Source organism: Tyto alba, unplaced genomic scaffold (assembly GCF_018691265.1).
Source record: "Tyto alba isolate M040663 unplaced genomic scaffold, T.alba_DEE_v4.0 Super-Scaffold_3, whole genome shotgun sequence".
Lineage (NCBI taxonomy): Eukaryota > Metazoa > Chordata > Aves > Strigiformes > Tytonidae > Tyto > Tyto alba.
This window is the reverse complement of record NW_024881304.1, coordinates 9,547,996-9,571,912: the sequence shown is the minus strand read 5'-3', so window position 1 is coordinate 9,571,912 and position 23,917 is coordinate 9,547,996. Positions and strand designations below refer to the sequence as shown.

The 23,917-nt window shown below is 59.4% G+C and overlaps 3 protein-coding genes across 7 annotated transcripts; 2 read left to right on the top strand and 1 right to left on the bottom strand.

The window, feature by feature from the left end:
• Positions 1-595: 595 nt before the first annotated feature.
• On the bottom strand, positions 596-10,574 carry CCDC71 (coiled-coil domain containing 71). 4 transcript variants are annotated; one of them, XR_006165952.1, is made up of 3 exons: positions 10,270-10,574; positions 5,186-8,295; positions 596-4,018 (listed from the first exon to the last, which is right to left on the bottom strand). XR_006165952.1 is itself a non-coding variant. In XM_032998007.2 (2 exons), exon 2 carries the CDS (start codon positions 8,230-8,232, stop codon positions 7,039-7,041), a length of 1,194 nt encoding a protein of 397 aa, XP_032853898.1. In that variant the 5' UTR covers positions 8,233-8,295; positions 10,270-10,574; the 3' UTR covers positions 596-7,038. The 4 variants fall into 4 exon arrangements, 3 of the variants coding, with proteins under 3 accessions (XP_032853898.1, XP_032853899.1, XP_032853900.1); XM_032998007.2 differs by having other exon boundaries at positions 596-8,295; XM_032998008.2 differs by having other exon boundaries at positions 596-8,295; positions 10,295-10,352.
• A 32-nt stretch (positions 10,575-10,606) lies between these two features.
• On the top strand, positions 10,607-14,846 carry LOC116962861. Its single transcript, XM_032998004.2, has 5 exons — positions 10,607-10,792; positions 10,869-11,254; positions 11,815-11,975; positions 12,386-12,518; positions 14,126-14,846. The coding sequence occupies exons 1-5, from the start codon at positions 10,642-10,644 to the stop codon at positions 14,330-14,332; spliced, it is 1,038 nt and encodes a 345-aa protein (XP_032853895.2). The 5' UTR covers positions 10,607-10,641; the 3' UTR covers positions 14,333-14,846.
• A 492-nt stretch (positions 14,847-15,338) lies between these two features.
• Positions 15,339-19,712, top strand: KLHDC8B (kelch domain containing 8B). Of its 2 annotated transcripts, XM_042799479.1 has the most exons (6): positions 15,339-15,370; positions 15,937-16,395; positions 17,261-17,425; positions 17,642-17,866; positions 18,118-18,219; positions 19,069-19,712. In XM_042799479.1, the coding sequence occupies exons 2-6, from the start codon at positions 16,023-16,025 to the stop codon at positions 19,263-19,265; spliced, it is 1,062 nt and encodes a 353-aa protein (XP_042655413.1). In that variant the 5' UTR covers positions 15,339-15,370; positions 15,937-16,022; the 3' UTR covers positions 19,266-19,712. The 2 variants fall into 2 exon arrangements, with proteins under 2 accessions (XP_042655413.1, XP_032853902.2); XM_032998011.2 differs by lacking the exon at positions 15,339-15,370 and having other exon boundaries at positions 15,594-16,395.
• The last annotated feature ends 4,205 nt before the right edge of the window (positions 19,713-23,917 follow it).

Sequence of the window (23,917 nt, the reverse complement as noted above, 5' to 3'; positions counted from 1 at the left end):
CGGCGCTTCCCTGAACATCCTTAGCGAGCAGGAGAACCACTTAACCGCTTCCTGAGGAATGAGCTCCGGCACCGGAGCTGCTGCCTGCTCGGGGCCACGGTCCCACCACCCTTAGTGCCGGGTCAGCGCACCGACGGCCCCGCAGCATAAACTGGATCCGGATCGCACGCGGGCAAACAATGGTGTTTCTGTTGAATTAGCCGGCCACAGGGTCCCAGCTGCAGAACGGGCAGATTCAGAGAGAATTTGGAGGGTGGGCAGGCAGGAGAGCGCCTGCCAGCGCAGCGCCGACCCGGCGCTTTTCTAGGAACTAACCTGGAATGCGGATTTATGCCAGTTTACACCAGTTTAGCACCAGCGGCACTCGTCTGGAGCACTTCCTTCCCATCCTGTGCCAAGCATTCCTTAATGGGGCTTGGGTAACCCCAAACCTCACTGGGGGGAACTGGGGAGAAGAGGTTGCCAGCTGAGCGTGTCCCACGCAGCAGCCGGACACACGGGAGACACCGTTCCAGGAGGCTCAGCTGGAGCCAGGCAGGAGCCCAGGGAGGAGCAGTCTGGCGGGGCCCAAAGAAAATGTGGACACGCTGGGCGGTTCTGGGCACCATTTTACTGAAGCGCTGGACACCTGCTAGGACTTCATAACAAAAAGTTCACTTCATTTCAGAAAAAAGACAGTCTGTTTTTTTGTCCCATTCCCTCCAAAGAGTGGAATAATGCTAACGCTGTCTTTTCACTAAACAATGCCATTCCAAAATATACAACACCAAGTGTGGAGCAGCCCAGCCTCGTATTAAACATTAAATATCAATATAGCTTCAGAAACATTGTACACAAACAAATGAAACAGTAAAAAGTTCACTCAAGAACAAGATGGTCAGTTGTTGTAAATTCACCACACACAAGTTTGTTACTCGCCCTCCCGCAGGCTGCAGCGGCTGCTCCCCGGCTGTCGCTCGGGATCCCCGAACACCGGGGGATGCCCACGGCTGAGCCGGCGGCACCAGCCCCAGCCGGAGCAGGTCAGTCGCACTGTGGCGTGGAGACAGGTCTCTTAAGAGATGACGGTTGGCAGAGAGGGGCGCCAGGGGCTGGGCAGTGCCCGCCCAGAGCCCCCCCGTGTCCCTCAGAGCGGCCGCTGTGCCTCTGCTTGGGCAATGCCACCCCTGGGGAGCGCTGCTCCGGGAGGCGGGAGGCGGGAACGGCGTCGCGCACTGCACCTTCCCCGCCACGAACGCCGACGCTCGTTTTGTCCCATCCCAGGCCTGGGCAGCATGGTGGAGCAGGGGCAGGAGGGGAGGCATTTCTGGGGGTAGCTTTTGCAGCACCTTCTCTTCTGCAACAGCACCGCGTGCCTCACTGTGTCTGTGGGAATTACCAGACTCTCACAGGGGCTGCCTGTAGCAACAGGAACGGAAAGGGCTAATTAAGACAACAAGGAGAGAGTCCCAGACGATAATAAGGCCTTTAAGGGACTTCCCGGGGCAAGGCCTAATCGTCCCCAAAGGGGAAGCTATTTCAGATGCTCACTGGAGGAAGTGCACAGATCTGGTGGATGCACGCCACAGACCTGGCTCCTCTGTTTGCAGACCTCCCCTTGCAGCAGAAGCAGAAGCTGGTCAGCCAGGCGCTGCTGGCATCTTTGGTTTCCCCAAATCCCAGCTTCTCGCTTTTTTTACCAGACCTCCTCGGTCTTCCCAAGCAAACTGAGGGGTCTGGCCTCAGCACCACAGCTTTGGAGGCAGCAGCTGGCCAAGCTGTGAGTGCTAGCAGTGTCACACCTATAGACGGGGTTCACTCGACACTCGGGGCTGTCCTAGTGACTAGGGCTGGCTTCCTGCCTTCTGGGACAAGATCTCTGCTCCACCAGCCAGTGAGGCACTTGGCACCTTCCTAACAGCACCCAGCTCCAGGCAGGAGCAGGCTGTGAGGAGAGGGAAACCTGAGTGTGGTGCTCTCTAGCACAGAGCCCCAAACGCGAGGGTCTGGGAGCAACCTGCCCTGCCGTCCTCTCCACGGGGGGTGCCAGCCCACCCCGCTCACAAAGCCAAAGGCTGCAGCACCGTTAGGAAGGCGCGAGGTACCCCAGAATGGCCATCCTCCCCTCAGGCCATCTCAGCTCCCGGAAAGCCGTCCCCACCTGACCACGGGAGCAAACGGGCCAGCGTCATTTTGAAGACTGAAACGGGTACTTCCACACATACCAACCAACCTGCTTGAGCAGCAGGTGCTCCACACAGCTCAGCACCGACCCTGCCAACCACGGCCGAGACAAGGATCCTCCCACCTAAACCCGTCCCCCTGCCCGGGAAGCTGCCCAGCTCGCGTCACTGTCCAGCTGCAGCTGAGAGACAAACCTGCTCTCCATCCCCACGCGTCCCTTGTGCCGTGGCCAAGGGCGCAGCTGCCAGACAAGGCAAGGAACTTGGACCCAAGGGGGAGCGCAGCCGAATTGGCTGCACCCTGCCACACGCTGGCAAGGTCCGGCCATGAACACAGCACAAGTCACCACTGAAAGGGCCCCAATTCTCTGCTCAAGCCTAAAACCCAAAGCCTCCCGGTCCCTCCTGTCACACCTGGAGCCGGGGGACTTCCACCAGCTCCACCAGTGGAGAATTGCTGCTGGTGAATGAGGGGGTGCCAGAGGACACGCGGCAGAACAGGGGCAGCCGCGGAGCAGGGCCATGGAGCCGGGTGTGCAGCATCACCCACCCCGGCTGTTCTGCTCCCGACTTACCTGCGACGCTCTTAGCTGGCGACTGGATGAACTCTGCAAGGAAACGGCAGGTAATGAGGGGTCTCAGCCCACTGCCCCCCTGGCCTGAGTGCTGCAGGCTGGGTGGGCGATGCTCTGGTCTGAGAAGTATCCAGCTCACAACACTCTGGAGAGCACACCTCCTCCTCCCACTGAAATACCACTAGTGGGCTACAAAACAGGAGTAACAAAATAATCCCTTCTTACTCTGCAGAAAAGTGCTTAAGAAATTCTGTATAAGGATCGCTACGGCAGCTGGCACTGGGGTGGGAGGCAAACAGTTTGGAAGCAGCAGCACCACACTACATGGCTTGCAGGGAAGAGGCCAAGGAAGATCTCCTCCAACTAAAAGTAGTGGCAGACGGTGAAATCTGATCACAGTGGACATGAGCTTCAAAACATTTCAACCAGTTAACAATGTGATTTCAACCGGTATCTGATGTCAGCTTCCCCTTTAGCTGCCTGCCAGACAAGCTGCTCTCCCCACGGACCTTGCTGACGGACATCTGAAGCATGCAGGAAGCTCAAGGACCTTGTCTGATGGAGGCAAAGCATAAACTCTTGCTTCTTGGCAGCTGAATAAAAGGAGAAATTATTTCCACAAAATCAGTCGGAAGAACAGCCCTTTGACCGCTGGCTGAATCATTTCTAGAAGTGACAGTGGCACAAATCCATGCAGCAAAAGCATTCTGAAGAGTCTCCAAAGCTCTCGGCTGTCATGGTGCCCAGGAACAACATAAGCCAGGTCAGGCACTTGGATGAATTCAAAGTGACTAATACAGAAACAGGTCTGAACAACCTGCATACAGCACGCTCAGCAGAGACCACAGCACTCCAGGCAACGCATTTCTACGTGCCCTGCCAGTTACTGCTGCGCAGATCCCTGGAAGGCAAGTCTCACCCTGCTGTCACAGAATAACATGGGGTGGAAGGGACCTCTGGAGGGCAACCTCTGGTTAGACCGGGTCTTAGGCAGGTCTGGTTTGATCAAACCCTTCATCTTCCCTAAACACCAGACAGCAGCGTCCACAGCACGGCCCCTTCTGCAGCCTCCTGCACATCAGCGTCGAAGGCCCAGGACACCAGGAGCACCCACACCCGGCCACAAGACGAAGGACAACTGAGCCAACCACCAACAGGCTGCAGGCACCCAGTCTGCCAGCACTGGATGACAGGCAGCAGTTGGTGACATTGGCACCAGGGGATGTAAAGCCCCTCTGTGAATAACAAGCCGCAATCCCTCCAGCCAAGTTCACAAATCACCTGTGAGGGGGAAGAGGAGACATCAGGAGGGCAGAGAATTGAGCTCCAGTGCTGCCCAGTAGCTCAGGAGCCCAGCAGCCTGTTATAGACGTGCAGAAAAGCTGACAGAGACCAGACTGATGATGAGCAAGTCTCTGAGCAGAGAGCTATGGGGTGCCTGACTCCCTGGCAGAAGCCTCAGAGACACAGGAGTGTCTGTAATGCTCATCCCTCCCTCTGGAGCAGAAGACCTCTTGCTGGTGGCCTGGGAAGGACACTGGGTGAGCCGCTGCCACCAAGCACCCGCAGAACCCAGCTCAGTGCTGGGAAAGGCATGGCAGCACTAAGGCAGTGTGTTTTGCTGGGATGTGTTAAGCAACAGTACAAGCCAAGTCCTTGACTGGCAAAGACCCAAACTGTAAAAGACACGAGGTGATGGAAAAGAGTGGGGAGGCAGGCAGCAGTGCAGCTGGGGGAAGAAACACAACAAAAAGGAGGGAGGTGGCCTGGGAAGCCGGCCTCAGGTGCTCAGCTTCCTGCTCAGGCTGGAGGAAAAGCAACCTCAACCCAAATTCAGCCTTGTTGATGCACGGTTGTTTTTTTCCCACTGGAGGCCAGGCTCTCAGCTGGGATGTCTGTGCTGCACGGAGAGGCTCCAGAGACTGCTCCTGGTGCCCTTATAAGGGGCTGGGAACAGGGGAAGCCGCTGAGCAGCCTGTCAGACAGCGATACCACAGGCAGGAGTTCAGAGCCCTCCTCGGGAAACAGCCAAAAAGAGAAACTCCAGTGCAAGACTTCAAGACCTGGCATTTGAGAGCGTGGGAATGAGGAAGGTCTGAAGGAGTGGGAACAAAAGGGACAAAGCAATTTTTGGCTGGTGAACAGTGATGGAGGTTCCCTGTTCATCCAGCATCATGTCAGGACAGGGAACTCTCTGCCAGGGCATTTTAAAACACAGAAGCAGAAGAAAATATTTCCTCCTCCTCTGCAGCCAACCAGCGGCATTCACAGGTCAGTCTCAAACACTGCAAGTTATGATCTCTGACAGCAACTCAGATATGCACAGTAAAACCACACAGAACCCGGAGTGTGTGATCCAGAGCCTACGATCATCCCCCGAGGGAGAACCTGCACCCTGCTCCACCTGGGCAAGGGGGAAGAACCCTGGCTGTGCCTCAGGACACTCACCTTCACTCCCTCATTATCGTCCTCTCTCCTCTGGATGCCATGGTTTTCCTTTCTGAGCTGGGGATCAGATGCTGACCCCTTTTACAAAGTGCTGAAATCCAGCCAGGTGCTAGGGAGGGACTGAAACGTAAGGAGCTGGGGCTTCCCAGGGGAGCTCATCCTTTCAGCCAATGTCCACAGAGATTACTAGGTCAGACAACTGGTATTTTGAGCTGGTGAGAGAATGAGTGGATTACTGGCCTGCTGCTGCAGAGATCTGAACGTACAGCACCGTACAGAGCCAGGCCCGTGCCCGGCCCGATGTTGCTCCCTCTCCCCAAGCCGCCAGGTTCTGCTTTTGCAGCATCTCAACACAGATCGTCTCATCAGAGGCCATCCCTCCCAGGTGACAGCAGCAGCACCTACCACTCCAACGTGGTGTTTCTCCTGGAACTCGCAGATCCCTCCCTGCGGGGAGCAGACCCGGCCTCTGCCAGCGCGCAGTCTGTGTTTGCATCCGACCGCATGCCCCCGGCGCGGCCATCTGCAGCAGTTCCACAGTGCCTCCCGGGGACGGGCAGGGCCTGCGCTCCGGGAGCTTTCACACCTTCCACACACCTTCTTGCAACATCCCAGACAGCACAGCAAAGCTGTCACCCACCACTACGCGGTGCCCATCTCCCCTCCTACTGCTTCACCCCCACAAACCAACAGAAAGAAACTCTCTACGTTTAAGTAATGGCATGTATACTCTCAACTCTTTTGCTTTTCTGCTTTAATTCAGGCTCAAATGCTCCACTGAGCTCTGGGACCTGCAGGATGTATCCAATACATTCAAATACAGCCTGTGTCTTCTCTACCGGCACCTAGAACCTGCTCCTGAAACGCCCAGTAACAGCAAAGCAGTTAGGTGTTGGGCAGGACACTTTAAGCAATTCCTGCTAACAAATCCAGCCCTTCGGTTGTAAGTCACAGTTCATGCTCTACATTTGCACCTGGGGCACAGGAGAGCAGAGCAACACTGGGTGCTGAGGAGGAATTGCTCTTTGGAGGCAAACCCTACCACGAGTTCAGAGCTTCTGCTACCAACAAACAGTGGAGGCACCTAGAGACGTCAGGCAGACTTGCAGGCAACAGCCCCGTAACACGCCCCCACGCTAATGCAGAGGTAATACCAAAGGTATGATTAAAACTATAGTCAACTATCAGCTGGTAATTCTCCAAATTGTTTGGCATTTCTGGAGACAAAGGAGTGGCTATAACTCTGCCTGCTTCTGAGCTGCTCAAGAGAGCCCAGAACAGACTGTCACAACACTGAATCACAAAGAAAATCTGGCACCTTTCAACAAAAGACTGGCTGAAGGGGAGGGGGAACAAAAGCTATTGAACCCAATCCCAGAGGGATGGAGAAAGTGCATCTTCCCACAGTTCCTGGGCCATATGCACATATATGGATATATAGATATATAGATAATAGTTATAAAATTTGATCAAAATAAAACCAGTAAATGTACAGCTTGAAAAAGAGCAGTATCACAGTGCATCAATGTCATGAGACAGTCCCCTGTTATCCCCCTTGTATGAGCGCACAGCCTGCCACGTTCAGAAGAGCGCCTGCAGGAAGTGAGACCTCCGGCTTGCTGCGGGCGAGTCACTGTCCCCCGTTCCCAAACAGGTTTTTGTATTTCTGCAGTTCTGCATAGCAGTGGTAGACAGGCAGAAACAGCACGAGAGCAGGCTGCTCCGTCTGCAGGTTAGTCGACATGTCATCAGCAGGCATCAGAGATCCAGAGTCACCATTAAATTTCTCCACACTCGGGTGCCCAGGCTCGTATTTACTTACAGAAAAAAAAAATGCGTCAAAGTGAAGAAACTCAGGGGACACTGTGAGAATGGGACAAAGGCTGAATTCGGATCACGGGGGACAGGTTGACCCTAAGAATCTTCTGTGCTCTCCTCCTCACTTCATCATCAGAGGAAGAGTTGCCCACCTTGATGGCCTGGAATTTCAGCAGGTTCAAAGTGCTCTGAACCCGTCGAGATTTATTTCGGACAGGAATGGTATTTGCTTTCTTTCTCTGCGGTGCTTCTCTAGCCTCTGTAGCTCTTCTCTTCTTCTGCCCAACACTCTCCTGGTAAGTGCTGCTGCCCTTCCACTCTGTCTTCCTCACCAGAACTTCCTTATCTTTGATTTTCAAGGTCTTGGACTGCAGTGCTGTGGTGCAGCCCTGGGACGAGCTGCCTGTGACCCTCCCGTTGAGGACTCCCGAGGCTTTGCAAGCGTTGCTCTCCTGCAGCACTCCACCCTTTGGTCCCTTCAGAAGATTTAAAGTGAGGGCGGCAGAATCCGGTGCTTTCTGTATCAAATGCTTGTACCCCTTACCTTCTGTTACTTTAGTGGTCTTGCCTGAAGCAAACTGCCTTGGCAGACTTGAAGCCTTAAGGAGTTTAAGGTCCGAGGGCGAGATCTCAAGATGCCCTCGTGTGTACTTGGACTCCAAACAGGACACGGTAGTTTTCAGTGGCACCAGAGCTTCCAGAACTACCGACAGCCTCATGGCTGGATACACATCAGGATACATGCTTGCAGGGAAGTCCACTGCCGCGGCCTTGGACGTGCCGGATCTTGTCTGCTTCAAGGAGCTCAAGAGGAGATTTGTAGAATCCCCTTTAGGGACGGGCTGAGCGGAGACTTTCGCAGAGTTCACCGAGACGCTGGTGGGCGAAGCAGACACCTTTGTCACCGCCGCGGTGCTTCGAGCCGGACCCTTAGCAGACTCGGCGGTGTTGGCACAGTTGTGGGGGGTGCTCTCTTTTGACTGACTAGGTGTGTCTGCCGTGCACGAGCTGTACCCGTACACATCCTTACTCCTCAGAATTGTGGGTTGGTAGCCCTCCTCCTTCAGGCCCTGAATGAAGGCCACCAACTGGGTTTCCGTGTCCGAAAGGTCCTTGGACATTGGGTTGAAGACTCGGAGGGCTTCCTCCAGCACTTTCTGTCCTGCAGAAGAAATTCTTGACCAGGAATGAACAGCTTTTTCTTCCACATTGTTCACTGCACTATTCATGGCATTAGGCAAGTGGGTACTTCAAAAAGGTCCAAATTACTGGAAAAAAACAATCCTTGACACCTCAAAAGGAAAGAGAAAATAGTTACCTTACAGAACTGAAATCACCTTGCATTTTTAAGCAGGGATCTGAAACCACTAACCCCAGGCATGGCTACTTACAAACACCAGGTTGGATTCTGGGCATGAACCATGCTAGAAGCATCATCAAGACAATCCCATTACTGATTTATCTCTGAAGTAAAATTAAAACATCTCTCACATAATATCCTGAAACCTAAACAAAGATTTCAGGCAATCCCATCCAACCCATCCCAAGATGAAGGGTTCCAATGGTTAACTCGGTAAAATCTGCAGCTCCTTCCCAGTTTGAGTTTGACAGGTCCCAGCTTCAGGTAACCAGATCTCATTTTCCCGTGGTAAAGCAGCCCTTTGTTGAACCTTCTCCCTGCGCGCGCACTGAAACCACCATGACTGAGCCATCTCAACACTGGACAGCCTGAGCACCTCAAACTCATCCTGTCATCACGTTCAATTTTCCAGCTTCCTAATAATTGATTCTGCTCAACAACTGATTCTGAGTCCCTGACAAAGCTGCAGCATCTTCCTGAAGGCATGACAGCGGAGCTGGAGGCTATTTCAATTGTGCTTCATTGCTGCTGAACGCTGTGGCAAGGCAACACCGCTCCTCGCTGCTTCCTTGTTTCAACAACGGTCTGCAACTTGCTGTCACAGCAAGCTGGTGTTGATCCAAGGGCACTCGCTGCCAAGTGAAGAGGAAGCAGGAAATTCAAGCAGGGCAGCCTGAAGGAAACACACATCACTGGGGCCTGAGGGACAACACTGCACAAGCAGGGAAGAGACATGAGCCAAAGGCAGCGGCAGAAGGGGAAGCACAGGTCAGCGGAGGGGTAAGAGCCTCCGCATGACAGACTAATCTCAGTCAAGTGTTCTGCAGACATCACGGCAAAAGAGGGATTTGGAGGAGGATAATGCAGTGGTTCTGCAATAGATGGGGGATCTCCCGCAGAGGAGGGGAGGCAGGCAGGGAAGCGCTCCAACAGAGCAGCCAGCGCTGAGATTTGCCACCTCCAAAGTGAACAACCAGCAGCGGGTGTGGCGAAGGCAGCAAGGATGTAAAGCTTAATCCTGATCTGGTAGAGAGGGAGAAATCAATGGAGAAACACAAGTAACAACGTGTGCTCAACGGCCAAAATGGATCATCTTCAGGCTGCAGCAAGCCCAGGAGCAGCCGGGACACCTGAAGGGGTATGCTGATGCTGGACGGGGAGGCTGTGACATCTCATCAGGGACAGGGCATCTCAACAGCGATCCGCCCGGTGCAAGTTGTAGTAGGAGTGAAAGCTGGCCACGAGCAGGCACACCCCCAGCCTGCCCCCCCCCGACAGCACGTTCCCTCGCTTGACACACTACCGGGGGACGTGCACCAGCACCACCGGCCCGGGGGCGAGCAGCGCACCAGCGGGGACCCTCACGCAAACGCTCGAGAGATGCCAGCGCGGGTCTGGCGGCTTGCCTGTCCGGGCACGGAGCCCGAGGAAAAGGCTCCGCCGTGCTTCTTCGGGCTCACCGGAGGGGCAAATCGGCTGCCGGCGGGGCCGAGAGGGGTTGGAGGCTGAGCCCCTCCCCCGGCTCAGCCGCTGCTGCTCGCCCCTCGGTGAAGAGGCCCCGGTCCCTCGCTCCCGCCCGCACGGACTCCCCGCCCCTCCAAGGCTCGGCCCGGTAAAGCGGGGCCGGCGGCATCGCTGATCGGGCGCCCTCGGGAGAGGCTCCCGGGGCCGGTGCCCTGGCTCCGGTGCTGCGAGGCGGTGTTTGGTGCAGACAGCGGGTGCGGCCCCCTCGCTCGGCCCGCGCCAGCGGCCGGGCCTGGGGGGGGGGTGGGGGACCTGGACCGGGGCGGGGCACTCAGCTCCGCGGGGCTCCGCCTCCAGCGCCGCCGGGGGCCGCCCCACCGGGCGGCTCGGCAGCGCCCTCACCCGGGAACGCGGGGCCCAGGCACCGTCGGCCACAACCTACCGGCCGCCGCCAGACCCGCACCCACCGCTGCGCCGCGACCGCCGCTCCAACATGGCCGCCCGCGGAGCGCCGGAAGCACCGCCCACTTCCGCTTCCGCCCCCCTTCCGCCCACCGGGGCCACGCCCACAATCACGGAAGGGGGGGGGCCGCTATGCCCCCACCCGCCGCTGCCGCCAGGCCACGCCCCCTGACCCCGCCGCGTGAGCCGTGCTCGTGATAACGGCGGTCAGGCCGCCGGTGCTTCCTGGCGCACCTCCGGGCCGGCAGGGGGCGCTGCCGCCGCCGGCGTGAAGCGGCGAAGGGCGGAAGCGGCCTCGTTTTCAGGTAACGGCGGCGCGGCCGGGGCCGGTTCCGGTGGGGGGGGAGGGGCGATGAGCGGCGGGGCCGAGCGGCGGCGGCTGGTGCTACACGTGGACCTGAACAACACGGTGGTGGCGGCGGACGCGGTGTCAGGGCAGGGTCCCCGGGCAGCGCTCAACTCCTTCCTCAGCACCGTCACCTGGGGCCGCGCCGGTGCCGCCGGTGAGCGCCGGGGCCTGCGGGAAGGGGGGGGGGGGGGGGGGGGTGGGCGGCGGCTGAGCTCCCCCCTCTCTTGCAGGCGAGTGGCAGTGGGCGAGCGATCGCCCCTCCCTGGGTCCCCCCTGCCCCGGCGCCCTCAGCTACTACAGCCGCCACGGCCGGGATCCCGCCTTCACCGAGGCGGGCCCGGGCCGGTGCTTCGGCAGCCTGCACGCCCGTCACCTGCAGCTGCTGGAGTGGCCTGGGCGGCCGCACGACATCTTCTCGGTCCAGGGAGAACCCAGCAAGCGCTACCACCTGATCCTCCCCGCCTTCTTCCACCTCCTGGACGCCCTGCACCGGGACAGGAGGACGTTCGCTGTCGTCTTCAGGAGTTTCGGCGCAGACCTGCCCCGTGCCCTCCGGGCTGTGAGCTGCGCCCTGGCAGGGCAGCACCCCCAGTTCCCCGCCCTGCGGGAGGTGGCGGTGAGTGGCACCCTGAGAGCCCGGCGCGCTGGAGGAGGGCGGCCGGGTGGCCTGCACCAGGCTGCTCTCCTGACGCTTAGCCAGCCTGCTTTTAAAAACATCAGCTTCTCAGGATGAAGCTGTTAGGCAGGGAGGGGGGAGTGTGCGTGCGGGTGGATCCTGTGTGGGGAAGGTCTCCTCTCGGGGTATCACAGGCTGGATCCTTTCTCCTGGAGAGGGGCCGCTGTAGCGGAGCAGGGCTCCCTGGCTCAGAGCTGATTGCAGCTGCGCTCTCCCCCCAGCAGCACGCTGGGACAAGCTTCATAAGCTGCTTCAGTTATTCCTTGGGGCATTGATGGGAAACAGAGATTGAAACAGGGGCAGTGCGCAGCCAGGAGGTCATTCCTTTCCATCCCTGGGGGGGGGATGGGTTTTGAGCGGGGGGAGTTCCACGCCTCCTCCCCAGCGCCATCCTCCCACCCTGCGGTGGTGGGAATTCTCCACCCTGCTGCTTGGTGTCTCAGTCAATGCTCAAAACAACCTGCCTGCTTTGGAAACCTTCCCTCTCCCGCTTTCTGCAGCTCCCTGTGGACCTCACCCCTGGCCAGATACGCTGCAGCAAGCGAGAGGTGGTGCTGACAAGGGGAACAGAGCGGCTGGCTACCCGGGAAGATGGAAGAAAGCTTTACGACTACTTCAGCTCTTTTGAGGGAATTGGAGGCTTCCAAGACCACTTTGACTGGTGAGAAACAGAGCGCTGAAGAAGTGGATTGGGCATTTTCTTCTCTCCCGTGATTCTCCAAGCTTCTCCCAGTCTGGGATAGCTCCTAATTTTGAGGTCTTTACATTGTTGGGGCCCGTATGCTTACGTGCTCCCTGTTTTGCCTGTGTGCAGCCTGCTGGGACTCTCGCACCTTTCCTCAGGTCCCCATCCCCTGGTGTACTTCCTGCTTTTCTCCAAACACTCCCTGATGTGGAATGCCCAGGACACTCCAAACAGCGCCTGATTTGTCTGGGAGGCAGCAGCAGGCAGAGACAGTCTCCGTCCCACTTCCCAGAGGTTCCCCTGAGCCCACAGTGCAGCGTGGCCTGCCTTTACCCGAGGGCTGTTTCCCTCTCCCTGACTGCTCCTTGTCCTGCTTGCTGTTTCAGGTGGGCCAGAAATAAGTTCTCTTCCCGGGGTGGGAAGCCCCTGTGGATTGACCCCCACGATCCCAGTGTTCACCACATCTTCATCGACGACAACATCCGGCTGGACGATGCCGACACCATTGTCCATCCCCAGGTAGGAGGCTGAAGGCCCCTCCAGCCAGCTGCCTGCTCTGGGGGATGTCTCCGGTGAGGTCAGGCACATTTTTGTCCCTTTTGCATGAGCCTGCAAAGGGGGATCAAGGCATAGCCCTGGTGTCACTGTACCCTGTGCCATCAGTGTCAGTGGCAGCAATGTGTGCGGCTGCCAACAGGGAGGCTGAGACTGGACGCTGGCAGAGAAAAGCAAGTGCTGGCTGCCCACACCCGCTGCCGAGTGCCTCTGCCCCGCCGGGGTGAGTGAGCCCTGCTCCTGGTGGCAGTGGCAATGGTGGCAGGCCAGCCAGCCTCGGTGCACGGCCGCAGCTCGTCTGTGGCACCGAATTGAAAGGGCAGTGTTTGTGGTGGAGCACACTTCGAAACGGGAGCGTTTATGCAGACAGAAATGCCCCTGGCAGTCAGACAGCTGCCCGTGTTCCAACAAGAGCTGCAGATCCACGGGCGAGCCGGACCCCTTACCCGTTTCCATCCTGGAGGAGACAGCACAGAGCGGGGAAACCTGCGGCCACCGGTGAATGGTCAGCAGCGTTTGCCAGGCAGCTGGAGAATGGTGAGGGATGGGGTGCTCATCAGATATTCCCTTCCATACAAGCTCTCTCCGTTTGTGGATTTGTAGCTGATGTCAGGATTTGTTGCTGCCTGGAGCAGACCTGTCAGGAAAAGGCTTTGGTCCGTACCGTGCCTGATTGAGGGGAATTACTGTGGACAGTTCTGCTGAGAGCCTGAGGCCCCTGCGCGCAGCAGCTGCTGCCTGCATGCTTGCAGCAGCTGGAGCATGGCTCACGTGGCTCCACTTGCTGCATTTCAGCCTCAGACTGTTTCCCCAATTGAGGAGTTCCTGCTTCTGCCATATGTAGCCGGCACAGCTGGTCAGTCAGGCTGCTCAGCTTGTCTCGGGGCAGCCAGCCCCAGGGCTCCCCCCACACTGCATCAGACAGGTAGGATCAAGTTATGGTGGCAGCAGACCTCGCTGGGCTCTGGGCGGCAGCCAAGCATCTCGCCAGCAGGGCTTATTCCCACTGCCAGGACTTGGCTGTCCTGCAGCCAGGATCGGTAGTTTGGATGCCAGCTTCCCCTCCTCTTGAGTCACCAACTCTGCAGGGCTGTTCCCTGTGTCACTGATGGGGACAGAGCAGCGCTGGGAGGGAAACAGAGTGCTCAGGGGCCTGAGGCAGAGCCGTGGTAAAGATCAGAAGGTGAAGTCCCTGTTCCCTGCTCTGTGACAGGCTGTGGCAGCCAAAGGAAGAGCTGTTGGCAGAGGTATTTCTGGGGTCGGCTGCCCCACAGAGCTGTCATCTTCCAGCTGTGTGGTGTGCGCTGCTCCTTAGGGGTGCCCCAGCCCCATGTGTCACAAGCTGTTTCGGAGCCAAAGGCACTTTCTGGGTGGAAATCTGGAAAAACTTCACCTTCTACCATTGAAGTGGAGCTGGCAGCCCCTGCCCTCTGCCTCCGACCCACAGCCAGCATGAGGAGGGCAGGGTGCAGCGCCAGCTGCGTGTGCCACTGCCAGGCTCTGCGCTGATCCCTGGCACCGCTCCCCGCGGAGGCTGCGAGTGCTTCTGCGCGCTGCTCTCCTCCCCGCAGGTGTTTTCGGAGCGGGGCGGCCGCAGCCCCAGGCGCGCTCCCACCTCGGAGCTGTACGACGTTTGCCTGGTGCAGACCAACCTGCTGGAGGCCATTGCTGAGGAGGACTATTTCCTGCGCTGCGTGAGGAGGTGTGAGGAGAACTATGACCACTACCTGGCCTGCATGGAGAAGGACACCCCGAGCCAGTGGTGCGATGGGCAGTGATGGCACCGCGCGGGGCCGAGGGGCTTTGGACTGGGACACCCCTTCCTTCCCGCTGCGAGCAGGCAAAGTCCCGGGCTGGGCTTCGAGCTGTCCCCTCTCTGATGCGTAACGCGCCCGCTCAGCCCTACCGGGAGCCTCCATGCCTGATCACAAGCACCCTGGGAGGATTTCCTTTTCTTGGCAGCGCTGGGGGCAGCTGCCTGCCTGGCTGGAGCTCCGCAGGCAGCGCTGCCCCTTGTGCCGGCTCCTGTGTGAGGGCTGGGGCTTGCCGTGCCCCTCCACTCGCCAGGCAGGGTCTTCCCCCCGCCCCCCCCCCCCCCACCAGCGGCAAGGCAACCAGCCACGCAGTGTTCACGCCTCCCTTCCCACTCCCACACTGGTGGCTGGTGCAGGGCTGAGCGTGGTGTTACCGGCAGGACGCCCAACTGCTGTTTGCACTGCGGTGTTCTCCCCAGCAGAGCTGGTGAGGCCGTGTCACTTCTGCCTGTTTTTTAAAGCCAACCTTTCTAACTCCTTTCTGGTGTGAGTTTTCTGCCTGCCCTTGGCTCTGCCTGTGCTGGTGGGTGGAAAGCGCCTTTCCTGGCACGTTCACGGGCAGGGCTCAGCCCAGGGGGGACAAAAGCAACGATAGAGGGGTTGGGACCTGCGTGCACCTTCTCGATGCTGCTGAGAGACCCCGGTAAGGTCGTGCTCGGAGCGGGACTGAGCTCGTGCTCAGTCCCCAGCAGTGGTGATGGGCAAGGGCTCCTCTTCGGGGCAGCGCGCTGGCTTCTCAGCTTCATGAGCCCGGCGCTGGCCTGGCCCCAGCTCCAGCAGCGTGGGGCTGGGGAGCTCAGAGCAGGGGGCCCCACCGCCGAGGGGTCTCTCCGGTCCCTCTTCCTGCGGCCGCTCCTTTCCCGGCGGGATGAACGGGGCAGGGGCTCGGCGCGGGGGGGGGGGGGGGGGGGGGGGGCCGGGGCGGGCGCGGCGCCGCCCCCACCGGCAGCGGGCGGGCCCGGCGCGGGCGGCGGCGGGGAGAGCGGCGGAGCGGGCGGAGAGGTGAGCGCGGCCGCGGTCCCGGTAGCGGGGCGGCGCGGCGGTCCGAGGGGTGCGGGGGGGGGAACCCCGGGGGGTGCAGGCTGGGCAGCGGGAGCCGCGGGGAGCAGCGATCTGGGGGTGGCAGGCTGCGCGCCGGGAGCAGGAGATTCGCGGGGAGGGTCCGGGTTGTGCACTGGGAGCCTCGGGAGGGGTAACCGGCCGTGCACCGGGAGCCCCGGGGAGCGGGAGCTTCGGGGTGGGGGGGGGTACGAGCCGTGCACCGGGTGCGCCGGTGGGTGCGAGCAGAGAGCCCCGGGGAGAGGGAGTCCTCGTGGGTGTGGGTCGACAGTCCCAGGGTGCGGGAGTCCCAGTGGGTGCAGGCTGTATGTACATCGGGAGCTCCGGGGAGTGGGATCCCCGGTGGGTGCAGGCAGAGAGCCCCGGAGAGCAGGAGCCCGGAGGGCACGGGCTGAGAGCCGTGGGGGGGGGGGGGGGGGGGGGCTGTCACACCACCGAGGGGAGCTGGCTTGGTGAGACCGGGGAGAGCGGTGGGTACCTGGGTGCTGACTCGGGTGCTGTCCCCGCAGGAGGTGGTGGTCGCGCTGAGCCGGGCCGGATGGGCGGCACGGCAAGACCAGGGCCCGGGGACCCCCGGGGCGGCTGAGGGGGGCCCATGGCGGCGGGCGCGGGCGCCTTCGCGTGGGCCGCCTTCCCCGCCATGCCCACGCGGCGCGTGTACTGCAGCGCCGCGCACCGCGACGGGCAGCTCTTCGTGCTGGGTGGCTGCGGCGGCGGCGGGCGAGCCCTGGGTGCCGCCGAGGTGCTCGACCTCCCGGCCCAGCGCTGGACCGCGCTCCCGCCGCTGCCCACGCCGCGGGCCGGCGCCGCTGCCCTCGCCCTGGGCAAGCAGATCCTGGTGGTAGGCGGCGTGGACGCGGCGCAGAGCCCCCTTGCCTCCGTCGAGGTCTACCACGTGGATGAGGGCAAGTGGGAGAAGAAGGCGGCGCTGGCTCAGCCCTCCATGGGCATCTCGGCTGTGCAGAGAGGTGAGGGCTGGCGATGGGCCTCGGCTGCAGGTGCCTCTGCTGTCTGGAGAAGCGGGATGCAGGGGTTGAGGATGCTTGAGTGGGATTTGAATCCCGCTGCTGCTTGGCATGCAGCACGTGGCTTTCACCCAGCAGCCAAACTTGCCACTTAACAGCAGGAACATGCTCCTGCCCCAGCAGCCCTGTTGCAGCCTGGAGCTGGGTGATGAGGAGCCCCTCCAGGCACAGGAGCCTTTCCCAGCTGCCCAGGCTGGGAGCTGTGCTGGGGCAGCCGAGCACCCTGCTCCATCCTGGCTCGGCGTGCTGTCTGTCAAAGGCATTGTGATTTCTGCCCAAACTTTGCTGAGCAAGCTGTGCCTTGGCACAGCCCGGCAGCCCGCGTGCTGGGAGCCGGGGTTGGTCCCCGTATGTGGTACCCGTGTCTGCTCCCTGGCTGGGGATGCCGGGGCACAGCCCCAGGCTGCAGCGGGGTGGGCAGGGCAGAGGGGACGGCAGGGCAGCGGTGGCAGCAGGCAGGGGTGCCGGCCGTGCCGGGAGCAGGAGCAGGATTTGGCAGCATGGCTGTGTTGCCATGGTGTCTCCAGGGAGATGGTACTGCCGAGAATAATTAGAGCCGATGGCCTTGTGCTCCGCTCTGCGCCTGATGGATGGGGCGGAGACGGGGGTTGAGAGGGTCCCAGCGGGGTCAGGGCACTGCTGGGCTCAGGCCTGGCTGCACGCACTGGCCCCTGGCCACCCTGGAGCAGTGGCTGGCCATGGGGCTCGGCAGCACCTGCGCTGCCTGCCCTGGAGGGCACTGGGGGGGACTCCCAGCCCGGCGACACTGCCCACGGCCCCCCCAGCCTCACTGCTGCCTCTTTTGCAGATGGGGCCGTCTACGCTCTGGGGGGAATGGGTGCGGACACCTCTCCCCAGGCATTGGTCCGTGTCTACGAGCCAGCGAAGGACCATTGGCAGCCCCTTCCCTCCATGCCCACCCCCTGCTACGGGGCCTCTGCCTTCCTGCAGGGCAACAAGATCTTCGTCTTGGGTAGGTACCACCGAGGAAGCCGAGCATCCCCCCGGCGCCCCTGCCTTCTCCCTCCTCTGCCTCCTCAGACCGGGGAGTGACCTGGTGCACCCCAGAGTAGCTCCGTGCTGCTCTCCTGCCCTAGCACTGCAGCCAGTGGGCCCCATCCTGCTTGCTGAGCCCACCGATGGTGCCGTCTTGGGGCGCTGGCAGCCTCAGCGTCTTGTCTGCGCGCAGGGGGCCGGCAAGGCAAGCTGCCCGTCACCGCCTTCGAGGCCTTCGACCTGGAGACGAGGAGCTGGACGCGCTACCCCAGCGTGCCCAGCCGCCGCGCCTTCGCCGCCTGTGCCATGGCCGACGGCGTCGTCTTCAGCCTGGGGGGGCTGCAGCAGCCAGGTCCCCACAACTTCTATTCCCGTCCCCACTTCGTCAACACCGTGGAGATGTTCGATCCTGCACAGGGTGAGCTCCAAGTCCCTGGGTGGGGTGGGAGTGTCCCCTTGCAGGTCCAGGATGCTGCCCTGGGCCTTGGTGAGGGGTGTCCATGCCCAAGGGACACGGTGCATCCAGGCTCTGAGCATCAGCCCCTTGAACCCCTGGCGAGTCCTGCCCTGCACTCCCTGGCCCCAGCGAGCTGTTAGCTTGGGGTTTTCCTGGCCTCTGTGTGTGGAGAGGAGCCCCGGCAGGCGATGTCCATACCCTCTCACCCGCAGGTGCGTGGAGCAAGCCGAGCCGTGCTGTCCGCATGAGGGAGAAGAGAGCTGACTTCGTGGCCGGCTGCCTGGGAGGAAGAGTGGTGGCCGTGGGTGGCCTCGGTAATGCTGGGGGTAGGCGTGTGGCCGTGTTCCCATCCCCATCTTTTGTGGCACATCAGTGGCCTGCGTGGCAGTGGGGAGGTTGTGCAAACCCATGGGGGTACTGCAACATCATCTGCAGCTGTGTGCCTCCTGTGCTCCCCAAGTGCTGGGGGGATCCTACTGCCCTGCCCCACAAGCTGCCCTCGCTGAGCCACTGGCCTCTTTCACCCCCTGGCCAGGCTCTCCCCAGCTCACGTGCAACGTGCCGGGCTAGCACAGCCCATGCCAGCACAGCCCATGCCAGCTCAGCCCCGCCACGCAGGGCTGCAGCATCACATCCCTCTCCTGAGAGAGCTGGGAAAAGGTTAGTGCTGTCACTCAGCAGCGGGGATGCAGCGAGGAGGGCTGCCCAGGGAGTCCAGTGCCAGCTGCAGCACCCCCAGCCCTGCAGCAAGGGCTGCCAGACCCTGCCAAGCTCACCGGGGGTGAGCCAGACCTCCTGCTGCGGGGCAGGAGGAGGTGATGGGGAAGGCGAGCGGTGCTGGCTGGATCCCTGTGGTGTGGTGTTGCTCCTGAGCCCCACTGCAGCTAGAGCTGCCCTCCCTTTTCCCCCGGTGATGGTGGCGGGGGCAGAGCCAGCTGCACGGCATCCGTGCCAGCAGCCTCCTCTGTGGGGATGCCACTAATCCTCTTGTGCCCCTGCTAATTGCCTCTGGGATTGCAGAGCTCCTGCAGCCCAGGGCTCAGGGACCAGCTGCCGCTGCGGGCTCCGGCTGGAGCATCAAAGGCGTGTGAAGGGGGAGAAACAGCCTCAGATGTGGAGAGGGCTGTGGAGGAGAGAGGCTGATGCCATTCTGTCTCTTGCAGGGAACCAGTCCTGCCCGCTGGACTCAGTGGAAGGGTTCAGCCTCTCGCAGAAGAAGTGGGAGCCACTGCCCCCCATGCCCACTGGCCGCTGCTCCTGCTCCAGCTGCCCAGCGCCCAGCCTGCTCTTTGTCATCGGTGGGGTGGCCCAGGGCCCCAGCAGCGCTGTCGAGGCTCTGTGCCTGCGTGAGGTGCCCTGAGTGGGACCCCAGGGACCAGCCCCAGCCAAGCACCAAGTGCCTGAAGACGGGGACAGGGTGTCAAAGCACCCGTGCGTGCGGGTGACCCCGCTCCGGGGAGCTGCTGTGTCGCTGACGCCGGGTGCCGGAGCAGCCATGGTTTCTCACCATGCTTCAGAAACCCCTCGGCTCCTGCACTGCTGTGGCAATGGAGCCCAGGGCAAAATCCTGCCTGGTGGGAGGGCTGCAGCCGGCAGCGCAGAGGGAGCCGCGGCGGCAGGACTGTTGCTGGCCGCGCTGCCCGGTCCAGCCCCATCCGTGCCACGGCGTGTCTGTGCCGTGTGTGTAGCAGTGAGTGCTGTGTCGTCGTAGACCCAGTTGATGTCTTATGTAGCACAGAGGTGCCCTGTAGCTCAGTGCCTAGGAGGTGACGTAGCACCTTGAATAAATGAAACACATGGTATTTTATCCTGCTTGAGTTGTGTCGTCCCTGGTTATCCTGCTCTGGGCAGGGACATGCTGCAGTCTGTCAGGAAACCTCATCCCATGAGAGACCCCCGTGAGCCCTTTGCTGGTGGGACCCCATACTGTGGGGCTGGGGCGGCTCTTGCTCCTTTCCCTCCTGCCAGGGCAAGCAGAGCAATGTGATGTAGGAATCTGGCCCTCCTATTGGAGTGGGAGAGCTGCCTTGCCTCAGCACAGCCTTGCTCCTGCTCAGCCTCTCCTGTGGGCAAAGGGGCTGTGGGGGGTGAAGGCAGCAGCAGGAGAGGGGCTTTGTTGGAGGAAGCTGGAGTGCGAGAGAGGACAGGGAGAGGTGAGGGCTGCCAGGATGCTGAGAAATAAGATGAGATGCCTCATGATGCTGGGGCTCTTGGGCCCCGTCCAGCACCACAGCCCTGTCTCAAAGGATGGAGCGTGGCTGGTGCCCAGGAGAGCTGCATCCAGCTGTGTCCAGCTCGCCTGGGCAGGAACAGAGCACCTTCTGATTACCAGCGCCGTGAAGGGAAGGGAAGCTCCATACCGATGGTGTCTGTGGGTGACATTTAGGGTTGCACAGTGAGACTGGTGTGGGGGTGATCCATCAATTGCCTGGTACCGTGGGGTCACCTGAGACTCACTGGTCTTGGCTCCATGCAGAGTCACACACAGCAGAGAGCAGTGGTAGCAGACACAGGTGAGGGATTCAATCTTTCAGTGGTACGACATTAGAAAGATTTCACAGGTCTGGGTAAATATCAAGCGCAGATACCTGACCTTTTGGAAAAGACAGCCGTTGCGATGCTCAGGTGGGTGTCAAGGCCGAAGAGATGGGAGGCTGAATCCTGGCAGAGTACAGCAGCATCCAGCACGCTGCTGGGGCAGGCTGTGCCATCATCTGGGGGCGTCGTGGCATGGGGGAAGTTGGAAACGATTCAGAAAAGAGCATTCACAAGATGTTTTTGGTGTCATTACCCCATCGCCTCCGCTGTCTGCTCAGCGCAGTGACTGTGGGGTACATCCCGATGTGCCACATGGCTATTTGCCTGCGTTTTGGGAGGAACATCCTGGGATACCTGGGCTGGCGGTACCTCGGCTGAAGCCATCCCTGCATCTGCCTCTGGAGTTGCCATAGAAACCACCGCTGTGCCAGAGCCAGCATCAACAGGGAGCCCCGAATTAGTGATTGAGCTGTACCTCGGCAGCTGGGGGGATGTGCTGGCAGCCAGAGAAGGTCAGTGGCTTGCGCTGTGCCAGGGGGGCTGGACAGAGGAACCCCCTCCTCTGACGTCTCCTATGAATACTGCAGCAGCACCCCATTTTCACAGTGCTCCCTAACCCGTGCTCAGTCCCAGTGGACTTTTCCTTTCTGGGGTTCTGGGAGGTGACAGACCCCTCGGTGCCACCTTGGAACCTCTCCCCAGGCTACCAGCCCTTTCCAGAAGCCACCAAGGCATGTAATAACTTCACTCTCACCAAAACTTTAGTCATGGGGGACTCAAAAATCACAGATCTGTGTTGGAAATGCAGATCTGATTAATAAGCTTTTCCCACAGGAGCATTGCATAGATGGAATAAATCAGATGCTGAGTCACAGGCAAATTGACATCGCTGAGTGCCAACTTTGCAGCTTTCCCTGCTGATGATGGGGCACCCGGTGTTGCTTTTTCCAAATTCAAGGCAACACCGGCTGCAAGAGCCGGGAGATGCCGGAGGGGGAAGCCCCTCACTGTTGTGGTGTTTCCAGCAGTGGGACCGACAGACGCTGCCCCACAAGGGGTTTGCCCCTTTCTCAGCAGCACCTTGCTTCATGCACACAGTTGCCCAGCACACTGACCCGCTGCAGGGACATTTGGCTTGGCTCTTCTACCCAAGGCAAACAGAAATCCGTGACCTCTCCTAAAAGTGTGCATTTCTCATTCTTTTCTATCTCTGGTTTTGGGCACAGGACCAGAATCCCATCCAAATGAGGGGAGGAGAGCAGCCAGGAAGATAGCCAAGGACATCTCGGGGTGGATGGAGAGATCTTCAGGCAAAGGGATGATGGTCCTGACCACCCTTGGAGACTGACACATTATTAACTGAAGAGCTCCTGTGAGTTTCTAACGAAATGAGCTACAAAGAAGAAAAAGTTGAGGGACGTACCAAATATATTGCTGTCTATCTCCTGGCAGCTTCTGCTAATTTTTAATAAATGAAAGGCTTCAAGTATCTGGCCACACTCCCTAATGCTAGAAGCACAGTCTGTTACTTCAGATATAAGGAGAGCTACAAGCCAGCGCTTGGCAACGTTGCTAATCTCCTCAGAGCGTATTATGGATGGGGGAGACTGGAACTGGAGGTAGCTGTCAGACCTATAATTAAAAAAACGTGTTTCCTTATAGAAATTTCTTTCTGTTGACAGGAGAGATGGAAATACAAAAATCTCATCATATTACACAAACTTGGTAGACGCTTAAACCAGAAAGCTCCAGCCACACCAGAAATAGGAATAGCTCTGTGTAATAACCTAAAATAACAAGCTGAGCATTATTGCCAGTGCTTTGCGCAATGGCAAATCCTTTCCTAAGGGCAGTGGAAGTGCTGTAAATGGGTACAGGGCTCTACAATGTCTTCTAAAGGCAGATCCAGGCCAACTTTCCAATTACAAGCAATGAAATGATGGAAAATCGTAATTTATGATGCAGGGCCATATAGGACCTGGGTGCACAGCAAGGCTCTTGGCAGCAGCACTACGTACCGGGCTGTACAACAGAGCTGTAGGCAGGTCAGGAGCAGAACAAGGATTTTATTTACTCAACAAGGGCAATAAACATTAACGTTCCCATCACCATGGCTCTCTGGAGGAAAGTTTGCCTTCCAGCCCACGGCTGCCTTGGACAGCCTGGCCGTTATCCCATCCCTGAAGCAGGAACACAATCTAGGCTGTGATTTCCTGCTCCAGTTCCAGAAAATCAACCCGTTAGCGGCTTATTGTGCAGGTGAGAGTTAATAAACCGCCGTGATAAATCTGAGCTATTTATACCAGCCCTAGCACCGTAGTGACAAGAAAAACAATGCAGCCAAAGTCACTCCAATAAGTTTTTTATGGGTAAAAGGCCAGGTTTTTTTGGTTTGTTTTTTGTTTGCTTGTTTGGGTTTTTTGGCTTGTTTGTTGTTTTGTTTGTTTTTTCTTTTTTCTAAGTGAAATCTTTATTTGTATGGGATTTGATTAGGAAACCAGATATATACATCAAGAAAGCCATAATTTTGACCCCTCTGGGCTCCAGGCTGTCTTTAATACTAAAGCCAAAAGAGCATAAAGGGGAATGTGAGTAGTTCCCCTAATCTATCCAGGAATTTATATCAACCTTATTTCTACAGTAGTTTAGTGCTTATGGAGTACTTTCAGAACGAGCAACCATTTTGATGAGTATTGAAACAGTTTTGAATTAAAGGAGGAAAAAACAGGCAAGTAAGCATGCCCATTTTCCATTCCTGAAGATGGAGAATGCAGAAACACAAGGAAAAAATTCGAGTAAAACCATATTTGAGAATCCTTCTCTGGGGAGTGTTTAGATGATGGGTTATTTTTGTCATACTTTTAACGGCTGAAATCAAATCATGCTGCATTTCTGCCAGAGGTATTTACACAAGGCACCGCACACCCTCCGGCCGCGAAGCAAACGGGTGCCGTGGCTGCCGTGCTCCCGTGGGAGCAGCCTTCGGCACGCCAGTCTCCGAGCCTCCTCTTCCTCCCGCCGCCCCGTGATGGCCCCGGGCTCTGCTCCCAGGCGGAGGGGCAGGCCCTGGCCGGGTGCCGGGAGGGGGAGAGATCAGAGCTTGGGCTAACCCTGGAGTCCACGGCCCCGGGGTGAGGTGCAGGGACCCCCGGCCCCGGGCTGCGAGGCTCCGTGGGGCAGGCGCCCCTGGCCGTGGCCGAACCCTGGGCCCGCGGGGAGCCACCAGGCCCAGCCCCGGGGTGGCCATGTTGGCCGGGCCTGCCCTTGGCCTGCAGAGCCCTGTGTCCCCCCAGGCTCTCCCCGCAGCGAGGGGGCGCAGGGGGACCATCCCCTGCTATGAGCAGGGTTTGGCCATTTCTCCCCGTTTTCCTCCTCTCTGCAGGGCAGCGTGATGGCATGGCCACCACGGGGGAGGAGAGGTGGGAGCAGGGGCTGTGCGTGCTGAGGCCACAGTGAGGGTCGGGAGCTCCCAGC

What these genes read in the sequence shown, in the direction of transcription:
- CCDC71 (XM_032998007.2), bottom strand. Translation starts at nt 8,232, where the DNA reads ATGAATAGTGCAGTGAACAATGTGGAAGAAAAAGCTGTTCATTCCTGG.
- LOC116962861 (XM_032998004.2), top strand. Translation starts at nt 10,642, where the DNA reads ATGAGCGGCGGGGCCGAGCGGCGGCGGCTGGTGCTACACGTGGACCTG. An exon ending in GGGCCGCGCCGGTGCCGCCG is followed by an intron (nt 10,793 to 10,868) that starts GTGAGCGCCGGG and finishes CCTCTCTTGCAG; the next exon opens with GCGAGTGGCAGTGGGCGAGC. An exon ending in ACACCATTGTCCATCCCCAG is followed by an intron (nt 12,519 to 14,125) that starts GTAGGAGGCTGA and finishes TCCTCCCCGCAG; the next exon opens with GTGTTTTCGGAGCGGGGCGG.
- KLHDC8B (XM_042799479.1), top strand. Translation starts at nt 16,023, where the DNA reads ATGGCGGCGGGCGCGGGCGCCTTCGCGTGGGCCGCCTTCCCCGCCATG. An exon ending in GATGTTCGATCCTGCACAGG is followed by an intron (nt 17,867 to 18,117) that starts GTGAGCTCCAAG and finishes TCTCACCCGCAG; the next exon opens with GTGCGTGGAGCAAGCCGAGC. An exon ending in GGTGGCCGTGGGTGGCCTCG is followed by an intron (nt 18,220 to 19,068) that starts GTAATGCTGGGG and finishes TGTCTCTTGCAG; the next exon opens with GGAACCAGTCCTGCCCGCTG.